General features: G+C 44.4%; 1 protein-coding gene across 25 annotated transcripts in view; it reads left to right on the forward strand.

The window, feature by feature from the left end:
* Positions 1 to 13,017, forward strand: part of Ttll7 (tubulin tyrosine ligase like 7) — a 123,106-nt gene that overhangs the window by 61,844 nt on the left and 48,245 nt on the right. For 11 of the 25 annotated variants that reach the window (NM_001433161.1, NM_001433163.1, NM_001433164.1 and 8 more), the window contains 5 exon segments: positions 1,293 to 1,440; positions 1,627 to 1,700; positions 2,675 to 2,810; positions 5,707 to 5,793; positions 10,688 to 10,880. In NM_001433161.1, coding sequence (NP_001420090.1) covers positions 1,293 to 1,440; positions 1,627 to 1,700; positions 2,675 to 2,810; positions 5,707 to 5,793; positions 10,688 to 10,880 — 638 coding nt within the window. 25 annotated transcript variants of the gene reach the window in all.

The raw sequence follows: 13,017 nt of genomic DNA on the forward strand, positions 1-13,017 counted from the left end.
CCATTTTCTTGCAGGCCCTTCCTCTCCTATCACCCCAGCAGGATATGTAATAGAGAAACTCTGATGCTTCTTTTTTTTAACTAATAAAAGACCTCTATGAAGAAAACCAAAAAGGTCCCTCATTCCCGTGCCCCTCCCCCACTTTCCCTTTTTATTTTTCTCTCTTCTTTTTCCTTTTGTCTCTGCTATGTACAAGTGATCATTTTAGAAGAACTGGGATCTTAAACATGAGGATGATGTTGATGGTGGAGGTGATGATGATGACGATGATAAATATCTCAGCCCTGGAATTTCCTCTCCCCTGAGCACACTCAACCGGACCCACAGTCGTCATGGGAACAGAAATATTCTCAGTCACTAACACCAGGAATCTGTCTTGTCCCTCACTTTACATCTGTCCTTTCCCCAAACTATTGTCTTTGGAAGAGCCATCCTTAATGGCTTCAGCGGGACACTCTGTAGCTTCCACAACTCTTCCTTCTTCGAACTGAGCAGACAGCACCCGTCTTTCCCCTTTGATTGGCATCCATGTCAGAGTAACGGCAACAGAAGCTATGACGGTGTCTAAGATTAGGGATGAGGGCTCTGGTTACGTCTCTGTGGCTGAGGGCAGCATTTATTTTTCTTTTCAATTTCCTTTGGATTCTACCATGCTGCATCTGCAGTGGCAAAGAAAGATCTCAGACTTAGTCGGGCTCCACACGGGAGGGACAGGAGAGGAGGGAGGTACAGAGGCAAATGTCCCCAAGCAGGGCTTCTTCTCTGCACACAGGGGAGTTGTTGCTAAATACTCACAGTTGAGCAAAACAATGGGAGGGATGTGGAGTCAATTTTCAAGCGATGACACTCCCTGGGGTTCCAGACCTGTCTGGAAGTGCACGAAAGAGTGTTCAGTCTAGCAGAGTGTAAATAAAACAAATTGGGAGAAGGAGGAGAGAGACACATTTGTCAATTACCTAGATTAAGTCTGGAGGGGGAAACAAAACACATCAGTGTGGCTTACGTTTAAGAGAGAGGGAGACAGATTCAGCATTTAATTCACCAAAGACTATAGATGTTGCATTTCCAGGATGAACTATGAAGCCAGGAGCTGTGGACTCTTCAAGATATACAGGATTTCTATCTCCTTCCATACAGAGCCCCTTTCCTTGATGGTTAGATGTATGTGAAGATATCATCTTACCAGTTCTCTTCCTGGTTCAGCATGTGTCCTCACCTGCAGCTCCTTCTCAGGGGGATGCCATCAGAAGTTCTCTGAGGTGAGAGTCACGGTCTTGTGTTTTACATTTCAGGACCAGCGATAAAAGGAAAAACTTAGCCAAGCAAAAGGCAGAGGCTCAGAGAAGGCTGTATGGTCAAAATCCAATAAGAAGGCTTTCGCCAGGCTCCTCCGACTGGGAACAGCAGAGGCACCAGCTGGAGAGGCGGAAAGAAGAGTTGGTATGGGCGCCAGGCTTGGGGTCTTGGCTTTTTATTCCGACTTGTGCTGTGGCAGAGTGAACCCATGCTAGGCAAGCGGTCTGCCACAGAGCCGCACTCCGGCCTGCTGGGGACATTTTAATGACTCCTTAACAATTTCAACTGCATGACCTAGCATAATTTTTATAAACATCTGTTCATTTTTAGAAAGAGAGACTCCTTCAAGTACGAAAGCAGATTTCCCAAGAAGAACATGAAAACCGACACATGGGGAATTACAGGTAGACACTGCTGCCAGTTTGTTTTGTTGTTGTTGTTGTTTTGTTTTTCTGAGACCAAAGAGGTGGTACTTCATTCTAACCTTTTTCTGTGTATTTTAAGAGCTGTGCTTGCTTTGTTAGAAACAGCTTTCACACACTATGTTTCAGAACACGAAAGGGTATCTGCAGGTAGATGGCTCTGGCTTGACGGAGCTCCCGTTGGCTGGCCCAGCTTCTGCTCTGCCCGGAGAGTCTTTCAGCCAACCTTTTCTGTGACTGTCCTTGGTCATTATGTAGTATTTTAAGAACAGCAAATGTCAAGGCTCCTAGTACTCTTTCTGGCAGTTTCTGGCGACTGCTGTACTTCCTTAACAACTAGGCAAACTAAGAAAGCATTTGAAGGAGATGGGAGAGTGGGTGAGGGAGATTGTCACAAAATACCCCTGGAAAGAACAAAGAGGAACTCCTTAATATTATGGGAAAGATGGTCCCTCCTCCCAGCCTGACATTGCCACATGAGGACTTAGCAAAGGGCGGGGAAGGGGGTTCAGATTTTCTTACCCTTTCTGGTAGACAGTCTTCCCTGACGTCAACACCTCCATAGCAGCCAGGAGAGGGGACGATACTTTTCCCATTCTGCCTCCACTCTATTTTCATTTCCTTACCCCTGAAAGATTGTTCAGACGAGTACATGCAATCCTACATACTTGTTTGTATGTTGAGACTGTGTTATCCCAGCTCCTCAGGACACTTACCAAGTTCAGTATTTCACCAACTTCTCCAGTCACCATTCTTCAAACACTTCAGGGAAACTTCTCTCCATAAATGTTAAGTGGTGTACCAGATGGCTACTCCTTAACCATCCACATCTGTTTCTAGCACCTAGGTGGCCCAGAGCAGGGAGGGCGACGGCCTTTTAAACCTGGTGATCTTGACTACTGAATTGGGTTAGACTCTTTTAAGCAAATGGGTTTCTCTGATTTCCTTTCCTGTAGGAGAATTTATCCTCCAGAAGATAAAACACTGCTTGAGAAGTATGAAGGTCTGCTGGCTGTCGCCTTCCAGACCTTCCTCTCGGGAAGAGCGACTTCCTTCCATCGAGAGATGAACAATCCTCTGAAGAAGATGCGGGTGAGGATGAGCTTTTGCGTACAGCGAAGGGAGAGCCAGGCAGTGTGTCCTTAGCAAAGGACCCAGCTTAGGCTGAAGATATGGCTCAGTTGGTAGAAGCGTGAAGATCTGATTCCAAATCCTCTATACCCAAGTACAAAGCCTGTTGTAAGCACGCATGTGTCTGTAACCCCAGCCTCATGGCGCATAAACAGGAAGATCCCTGGGCATTACCAGCTGCCAACCTGGTTCAGATTCAGGGAGAGACCCTGTCTCAAGGGAACGAGGCGGAGTGGTAGACACAGAACCCTCACTGACTTCTGTACACACAAACACACACATACAAACACATGCACACACATGCATGCAAGTAGACATACATAAACACACACATACATGTACACACACAAGCATGCATACAGACATACACACATACATATATACACATGTGCACACATATTTGCATACAGAGATACACAGACATACACACATGCACATATACCTGCACCGACATCCACAAAGACATATGCACAAACATGCACACATGCACATACACATGTACAAATATACACATGTACACATACAAGCATGCACACAGATATATACACATAAACACACCAATACATTCACAAACATACACGTACACACACTTTTACTTGCACAGAGACACACGTGCATGCACATAGAGTCGTACACACATGCACATAGACCTATACATACACACACATACACACACATACACACACATACACACATACACACACATACACACACATACACACACATACACACACATACACACACATACACACACATGGTGGACACCAGCTAAGCTTTACATATAGAAACACTTTACCTTTATGATGTTCTTGATTCTTTTCTTCTTAAGAGGTGGTCACATTTCAGAGCTAACCAAGTGGCTTCATCAATAAGATGCATAACAGGACACACTTCAGGCAGATGATTCTGATAGTGTGTTGTAATTTCATTATATTATAATGAAATGCCTTCTGACATAGATGTGTGTATGAAACTGGATAAAGAAACCCATGGAGGTAACCCAGTGGCCTGTGACGTTCTTCTTTTAACTACAGCTAACACTGCAATAGTTTTTCTTGATGCTACATAGACTTGGCAAAGAGGAGAAGTTAAGATTCCACCCCTTACTTGAGTGTGACAGCACAGGCGTGCCTTACTAGCAATTGGGAGACTGAGGCAGAAGGGTTGCCCGGGTGGCCTATTGAGTTCAAGAGCAGCCTGGGCTCCAGAACGAGGCCGTGCCTTGGAAATCCTAAGCACAAGCACACACCCTCATGTCTTTCTTCCGTTTACCTGTTCAGTTTCCCCATTTCCACTCCTTTGTGTCATTCTCCTCTCTCCTCCTCCCCCTCCCTCATTTTTCTTTCTCACCCTCTCTCCATCCTCCCCAGCCCTTTCTGCCTTCCCTCCCCCTTTGTCCTCGTCTATTGGTAATCCATTGCATTATAACAAACCTCTGCGTTTATTTGCTTATTGTGTGGCCCTGGCAGGTAGCAGCTGAGTGGTTCCCTGGGCTGATCTTACCTAGCAGTGATCTGTGTAGGGCGGACATGTTTGCATTTGGCCAGGGATAGAATGTCATGGCGGCCTCAACCGCATGTCTAGGCAATTAGGTAAGGTGTTGGCACACCTCGGAGCCGGATGAATGTCTCTATTTTTGTGTGTGCTCTCAACAAGCTAGCTGGGTCTCTTAATATATCATCCCGGTAATGACAGTCTTAACTCAGTAGAACTCATCTATGATGACTTTGAGTCTGCTCATCTTTGCTGGGATTCGACAGAGGTCCCCAAGTGGAAAGTGACCAGTCCTGTCTGCTCTCTAGGGAGGAACCTCTCTCTTCCTGGAGAGTTGAACTCCTTTTCACTTTGTTCACCTGTAGCTTTCTTTTTTAAAATATATGGCTGTTTAGTTTATCTGGAGTTTTTAGGATGAAAACATTGTTTTGTATGATTTTTCTTCTGAATAAAATTAGACTCCTTGAGATTAGTTTTGGGTTTCTAAAGATGCTGTCCATATAATCCAGTGTAGGATCAGAGCCCGAGGCTTTTTAGATTTTTATAGCTATCTTTCCTAGATTGGAATGCATTTCTACTGTGGGCGGTGACTCCTCCTTTCTTTCAATAAACTTGAAGGAGATTTTGAAGTAGAAATCACCATATGTGATCATAGTTTTGCCCGTGAGGAGGTCTGGATCCCGCAATGAGGTGGCTGTCTTTGCCCCTCAGTACAGCTGCGTAGGTTCGCTCCACTCCCCGTGTTGGTGGGTGGTCTTATAGTTTTCCCTTTGATTTCAGAATAGATTCAGAGGCTCATAAGAGAAGGCTATTGGGATACTTAGAGATTTCCTCTACCAGTAACAGGCACTGAATCAAAATATTTTGTGAGGCTGTAAAAATATTCTTGCGATAATTAATATATTTCTAAGCAGCTTTGTTACATGGTACCCATTAAAATTCTAACATTAAAATTTTCCTAAATGAAACTCTCGGCCAGCTTTCATTCTCTGTTTCCTGTTTTGATATTAAGCTGTGGTAGTCAGTGGAGGAATGATCAATGGGATGAAGTCTGGAAGACAAACATGAGCTTTACACGTCTTAGTGTCTAGTGAGCTGGTTCGTTTAGGTTGGGTTGAGATTTTAGTAGTAGGCTGGGAAGTTCATGCTTGCTTATGATAGCACACACACTTCATCCCTGCATTGTGTTTATCAACAGATTTTGGTAAAGTTTCTTGAAGTTTAATGTGTCTTTCTTTGATCTGAGAGAGCGCCACTACGTAGGTTCTAGAATAACCACCGCACACCAACTTGTAGAGATTAATGACCTCGTCCAAATGTCCCTGTTCCTCTAGTGATCAGCATTCTAATCATGTTTTTGAAGGAGGAAGATCTTCTGGATCTCCTGGAACAGTGTGAAATCGATGATGAAAAGCTGATGGGGAAAACCACCCGGGTCCGAGGACCGAAGGTGAGATGACGGTGCCCAAGTCCATGTCACGAGTGCAAGTGATCTCTGCACTTCACGTTACAGTTAGGATGCGTTTTTCATAGGAACTTCAGGAACTTTGGGTTCAGTGAAGGCAACACCGGGCAAATGGCATTTCCTCACACTCATGAGCCTTGTTTCATTAATTTTGGTTCATCCCCAAGTGCTAATGAATGCCTGGAGATTCATATAGGCTGGGTTTAGGAGGACTACTCTTATTCTAAATTCAGCATGCGGGATTATAGATAAGGCAGATTATGCCACTAGAGGGACATTAACAGGGAGCTCTCCTGTCTGTTCACTTAGTTTCCATACAATGTGAAGGCCCACACTGCATGCTGAGTGTAAGCCTAGAGTTTTCAAATCCTACTTCTTTAACTTGGGTTCTTTAGCCTCCCCTCTAGACCACCACCCACCAGAGATAGGAGAAAAGAAAGGTTAAGAGGAAATGGGGTTTGAGGATCTGTTTAGAAACAGTTCTTTGGGGGGGGCACAATTCCAATCTTCGTTGTCAGCAGTCCAGCTCACTATCAGCACACCAAACACGAGTCAGCAGCGGCAGTCCAGTTCACTCAGCAAACACCAAACACGAAGCAGCAGCCGCGGTTCAATCCAGAAGAAACCGAGAAGCTCTCCTGAGCGGAAAGAAGCCCCCGGAATTTCAGGAGACATCCTTTGGCGAGTTACTCTCTATGAAGTCAAGAAGAGCAAAGATCAGCTGCACAGTGCAAGGCGAACCAATTCAAGACAGCCTTCAGCAAAGACTAGCGAAGAGGAGCAAAGCGACCTAATACGAGAGCTTCGTCACACTGTCTGTGGGGCTATGCTTATACTCTTTCCAACTGTCTCTCACCCGTCTGCTTCAGCTAACAGCACTCCACATAACTGAGTCCCCAAAGACACCAGAAATTTCCATTTCAGTTGAGTGTAATTCCGTTCTCCCTTTTCTTGCCCGTTTTGTTTCTCCTATTAGCTTCCCCAGTCTTCCTCAACAATTTTTTTACTTTTATTCTCATACAAAGTATATGTACATGATTTATTGTATCTATATAAAAATGCAGTAACCACAACCGAGAGAAAAATATACGATATTTGTCTGAGCCTGTCTTAATTCACATAACGCGGATATCCCAGTTGTGCGTGTTCCTATAGACAACACAAATTTGGCTTACTCATGGCTGAAAATGTTTATTGTGTACACGAAGCCACATTTCCTCGTCCATTGTTCTGTTGTTGACATTTAGGGTCAGCGACGTAGCCCAGCCATTGCGAACAGTGTGGTAATAAGTGCTGCTGTCAGGAATCTCTGCAGTGTCTTTGGGAGCCTTTCCTTTGCTGACACAGTGACATTGACAGAGCGTTCTTACAAACAGATGCAGTTCTTAGGAGTGGGGGCACTGTTGCGTAGTCAGAAGAGAGGCCCGGGTTTGCCTCACTCACCGTCTGTGATGTTGCTTCCTCGGTTTAGTCTATGAGATGTTCCTCACCAGCAGGGAAGCACGAAGTTGAGTTTGTGAGATCACAGACACTTCTCAGTGCGTACTTCACTTACACTTCAGCGTTGCCGAGCCATCTCACCATCCACACACACGCTCATGATCTGTTAGGCTCGTATGCTTGAATACCTGTCCACTAAAACACGCAGGCGTGCTTTATTAAACATCAAACACACAGGTGTGCTTTAATACTTGTTCAGTATGACAAAGAGGAAGAAAAAACACTGATGCAATGCTGGACTGATTACAAACTCCCTAACTAGCCTGCATCATGCTACGTTGTGTGAGCTTGCCCCTGCACCACTATGCAGACTTAAGTTTGAGTCTACTTAAACTTCCCCTCGCGCCCCCTCTTTCCCATGAGTGATGCTGTTTCAGAGCCGTTGTGACAAATCATTCTTGGTGTGAGGTTGTGTGCACTTTTAGGGTCTCTCCTCTGCAGCACCTAAGAGCGTCTAGTACATTGCACATTCCCAAATCTATTGGTCAAGATTGTTGAATGTGTCCAAAATGTTCCCACTGGCTAATTGAAGAGGGGACAGGTAACTGTCAAAGCAAGGTGTACATGGTGAGTATGCAGTGTAAATTAGGAGGGTTGCCTGGAGACAGCCTTCTGGACTGGAGGCGTTTCCACTGGAAACTGATTTGCAAAATGAGCCTTGCTCACAAGGGTTAGGGGACACGAAAGGCAGAGCCTTGGGGTTGTGATACTGTGTGGGTCGAGTGTGATGGAGGTGTGGAAGTCTGTGGCACGCTTCAGGAGCAAGAACTGAAAATGATAACAAGGCAATCCTGTCAAGGGACACCTTGTGAAGACCTCGGATGTCACGGATTATTCTGAAAGCTGAACATCCGTGTGAAACAAGTATGTTTAGATTGTCTGAGAAAGTGAATGCCTTTATACATCATGGCTCCATTGGGGGAAACACTCGAGGAGTTTTAAAGCTTTGTCTGTCTTAGAAGTATCTTGCATCAACCAGTTCTTCCACTAGAGTTCCTGAACTGTACATAGCAGTCGTAATCGTATGGCAAAGCCAACTTGGGATAGCCTGGGGACACAGCATTGATGGTAGAAAGGCATGGGCAAAGGCCCTTGGCATCTTATTTTCCTTATGTAAGACTTGCTGTCCAAATCAAAGCAATAGAGGTTCCAGGGAAGAACCTACATCACATATTTTTCCAACTTCTCTCATTCTAGGTAAACAGGAGGAATTAACGGTGTATTTGGTGAAGTGAAATGAACTGGGAAATCCTTCACTTGTTAAAGTCAGAAGAATTTCTAAACAGCTGAGAATAGCATAATTACTGTAGAAGTGTATTCATAAATTTTTATTTAAGTTTTATCATGGTGTCTAAAGTGGCCCAAACTTCTAAAAAGAACTCCCATTTCAGAGAGACAGTGCTTCATGGTGAACAGTGGTCACTAAGGTCTTAATTAGTTGAAGAATATTTTTGTTAAATCAACTTTGTACAGGATAAATAGTATTTATACTATACTATATATAGTATTTTACTACACTATATATAGTATTTTACTATACTATATATTTGCCATACTATATATAGTAAACAATGTTTGAGAATTTGGGGAATATTAATTAGCCACACAAAGCATTAGCGATGTTCTTAAGTTGGTAAGTACACATTTGTTTTATCTATACCTATACATATTTTTACATCTGCCCTGTTTCATAATAAAATTACATAGCATAATTTATGTCATAACTTCACGCCACTTTCAAAATTCTGTCATACGGTTAGAGCGCAACTGGGATTTTAAATTGCCAGGACTCCTGTTTGCTCATTGCTTGAATGGTATGTTGGTCAAAAGTCCTAAATGTTTGCATGACCAGCGCTTCAGCGGCCCCACTTCCTCTATGGTTCCCTGGTAGGGTTGAATAATTATGTAGTCCGGGTCGTTGGGAAACTTGAAGCTGTGCGCTGCTGGAAAGGAGGGCGCTCCTGCAAGCCTAATCTCTCCTCTGTCCCTTTGGGGTACGCTAAACTTCTGCAGAGCCATCTTTTCTCTAAAGTTCATGTTTGTCAAGGTCGTCAACGTGTTTGATGATTGTGTTGCTGGCAAAGATTTTTATGCATTTCCATTTGAACATTTTTGGTCGTCTGTGAATATTAGGCCATCAGAAGGAGAGCATGTGCTTAAAGACAAGTTGGTACCTAGTGTGTTCAGTTCCTTTTCCATTTTGGTTATATTTCATCCTTCACACAGGCTGTCACTTTAAGTCATCATGTTTGGCTTGCTCTGGGTTCTAGACGCTTCTTGAAATGCTTCTCTTCCTTTCTTATTCTACACTGTCACACTGAAGGGACAGTTTTTCCCCCACAAATTCCCACGACACCCATGGAATTCATTATGGTATACAATAACATCAAAACCACCGGTACACAACCGCAGAAGCCTGTCTCCTCAGGAACAGGAGGTGTACGATGTGTGCAGCAAGCAGCTTTAAAACAACTGAGAGACAGAGCTGTCTGGTTCTCCATTCCGTACACTCTATCGTCTCATCTCTCCCCTGCTCCTTAACCTGGCATCTTTAGAAGCATGTATCACAGGGAGTGGAAGCAGGTTGATTCCGTGAGAAATGTCAGGGCGCAATACTATGACCGTCAGATCCGTGCAGAGTCACTCTTCTGCATCCTGGCCCTCTTCCAAAAGTTTCACACCACAGTGATTTTCACATGTCGTGTTGTAGTCTCTATGAAGTGGATAACACACACACACACACACACACACACACACACACACACACACACACGCAGGCTTGGAGAGTCTGGCCGTGGGTCCAATTCCAAGGAAAATAAATAGATGGATAAATAAATAAATATGAATCGTGAACTCGCCATATGTGTAAAGCTCTACTTCCTGGACATTACCTGAGTGAATAGATCTTGGGCTATGTTTCAGTGCGTGGTGTTCTAATGGATTTTCTTGTTGCTGCTCTCTTAGTCCTTTTGTCCTTCTTGCCTCTCTTTCTCCCTCCCCACCTCCCACCCACATTTTAATTGGGTAGGGCCTGATGTCTAATCTTAGGCAGAGTCAGGAAAGCTGATCATGTTTGGGATTATCTATATTTTTTTGAATATTAAACACTTCCCCTCACTCCTTGTTTTTATTTACCGAAACTCGCCGTTGTTTATCACAGTCATGTAGAAACAGCCTTGTCCTCACCAGGACTGAGCCATACATAGTATGCTAAGCCAGGCTCACAGCTGGGGCATGCTGTACTGGCTGAAAGGCAGGGAGCAGCAGAGAGGGGTTCCTGTCACCACTAATGGGTGGAGAGCATGGGCAGGCGGGGGTGGGGTTTAAAAACAGTTCAGTGTGCAGTGGGGTTCTAACCAATCATGTCCCTCCGTTTCAGCCCCTGTACTGCATGCCAGAGTGTGCGGAAGTCATGAAGATGCAGAAGTATTACGGCAGCAGTGACAGCAGCTACGATAGCAGCGGCAGCAGCAGCAACTCTGATCTGGACGAGAGCGATAAAGAACTGTGTCAGAAGAGACTAGACCAAGTCCCATATAGCTTTAAGCACAGCAAGCTATTCCAGCAATCCAGTAAGTCAATCTCTCCTACGTTGGTTGAGGAAGAACTCTAGACTCGAAACTCTTGAACTCAATAAAAAGTCCTTGGGCCAAAAGAAGCATTGTCCTGTGTGAGGAGACCTGTGTTCTCTCCCCTGTCTCTCCCTAGCCAGAGCTTGGGTCCACCCTCAAGCCCTCTCAACTTCTGCAAGAAGGAACTGGGTTGAATTGAGGACCCTTCCCTCCATCCCATAATGTGCCCGTTAAGTCGTGGCCTGGGTTTTGTGGATGTGCCATAAGGCTTCTTCTAGGTGGAAGGCGTTCTTTTTTTTTACGCCCACATCGTTGTCCGTCACTTACTTTGTTTGGTATGGCTACTTACTTTTAAACATCTCTCAGGCATTTGGCTTGCTACGTCTGTGAGCCCCAGAACCCGGAAGTAGTCGACATTTTGCTCCCTCTAGCTTTCTTGCTGGGTAAGCATTTAATCAGGGCCTTGGGTGCATCACAGCTTTTCTTCTACCCCATTCCCTTCAGCTATCTCCACTCTCTCCCTTTCCTTTCCTTACTTCAGTGCCAATGGCCGTGGGCCAGCCTCTGATTTGTCACTCACCCTTAAATAGCCAAGCTAATACCCCCCGTCGTTTTCCAGCCTTTTTTGAAAAACACCTTCTTGCTGCTACCTCTGGCCTAGGACTGCCCTAAGACCCGTGTCACATGTCACCTAGTGCCTCAAGGGTCCACTGGATTCTCCAGCTCGGCAGTGTAGTGAACAGGGCAGGAGGTTTTGCAGAGCTGATCTCCAGCCCTGGTTAGCGTATGTGGGTCCTGGCCATGCATCTTAAAACTGGCCTTTGAGACTTGTAGGAAAGAACCCAAGGAATGAAGAACTAAGACAAAGAAGAATCAGAGAAACAACCCGAACATCCCATCAAGATGCACGCACCCACTGCTCCTGTCATGGAAGGTTTGGGTATTTAGCAGGGAATCCACCTTATTGATTGATAGACCGAAGCACCAGCCATTGATAGCCATTACAGTCCTTCAATTCTTTTCCTGAAGGACTTTGACTTGGTTTTTATTTTGGAAGCTGGCGGTTTTATGTCCAGGTTTTGCTGGATTTTTAGATCGCTTTGTCTGTCAACTAATGTGACTGTTATTTGCTAGCACGAACTGATGAGGGTCAGGGAGAGAAAAGACCCAGCTCTGAGATCGTACTATGCTCTGGGACCGAGAGGTTCAAGAACCAAGATTGGAGTGTAGCATAACAAAGTGGGATGCAGAATTAAAACAGGTTTTTATGTAGAAATCTTTATTTTAAGTCAGCCTAATTCAACTACATATTTATCTCCTTATTGTATCTTTTGGTGGGGGTTATAACAAGGGTCTTGCTATGTTTTGTGTTCTCTCTTTAATCTTATGCCAGGTACATCATAGCCACAAATCCTCTAATGAACAAGGGCGAAATCCAGATCACCAGTAACACTTCCTTGTGTAGATCGTGCACTTAGGGTATTGTTAAAACCTCACAAAACAACATAAAACACTTTTTTCCTCACACCATTTATAGGTGGAAGTCACAACCATGTTTCCTAATCTATTCAGAGCCACCGGCGTATCTAACCATTTTAGTTTTCTTGTCTGAATTTCCAGGGATGTAGGTGATAAGGGAGAAACTGAGACGGTGACATTTTCCTTCTTCCCCATGAAGGTTCTTCTCACGCAATCTCTACCCAAGACCTGTAGCTGGGAGAAAAATGGTTTAGGATCCTTCCTTCCTTCCTTCCTTCCTTCCTTCCTTCCTTCCTTCCTTCCTTCCTTCCTCCCTCCCTCCCTCCCTCCCTCCCTCCCTCCTCCCTCCCTCCCTCCCTCCTTCTTTCCTTCCTTCCTTCCTCTCTGTCTTTTTCTTTCATTGTTGTGAACACGACCTTTGCATTATTGTTGTATGTTAAATACGTGACCATCATAACTAATGCCTTTTAAAGGTAGAACAGTGACATATTCCTATACAGAATTCTGTTAGTCACAGGTACAGAAGGAAGCTAAGACCGCAACAGAAGTTTTTCATTTTGTTTTCAAAAAGCATCTTCTAAAACTTGAATGAGTGTATATTTTATGCTCCCCAGAACATAAAGAAACAATGCATTTACCACATACTCACAGTACCTTT

Source organism: Rattus norvegicus, chromosome 2, assembly GCF_021556685.1.
Source record: "Rattus norvegicus strain SHRSP/BbbUtx chromosome 2, alternate assembly SHRSP_T2T, whole genome shotgun sequence".
Classification (NCBI taxonomy): Eukaryota; Metazoa; Chordata; class Mammalia; order Rodentia; family Muridae; genus Rattus; species Rattus norvegicus.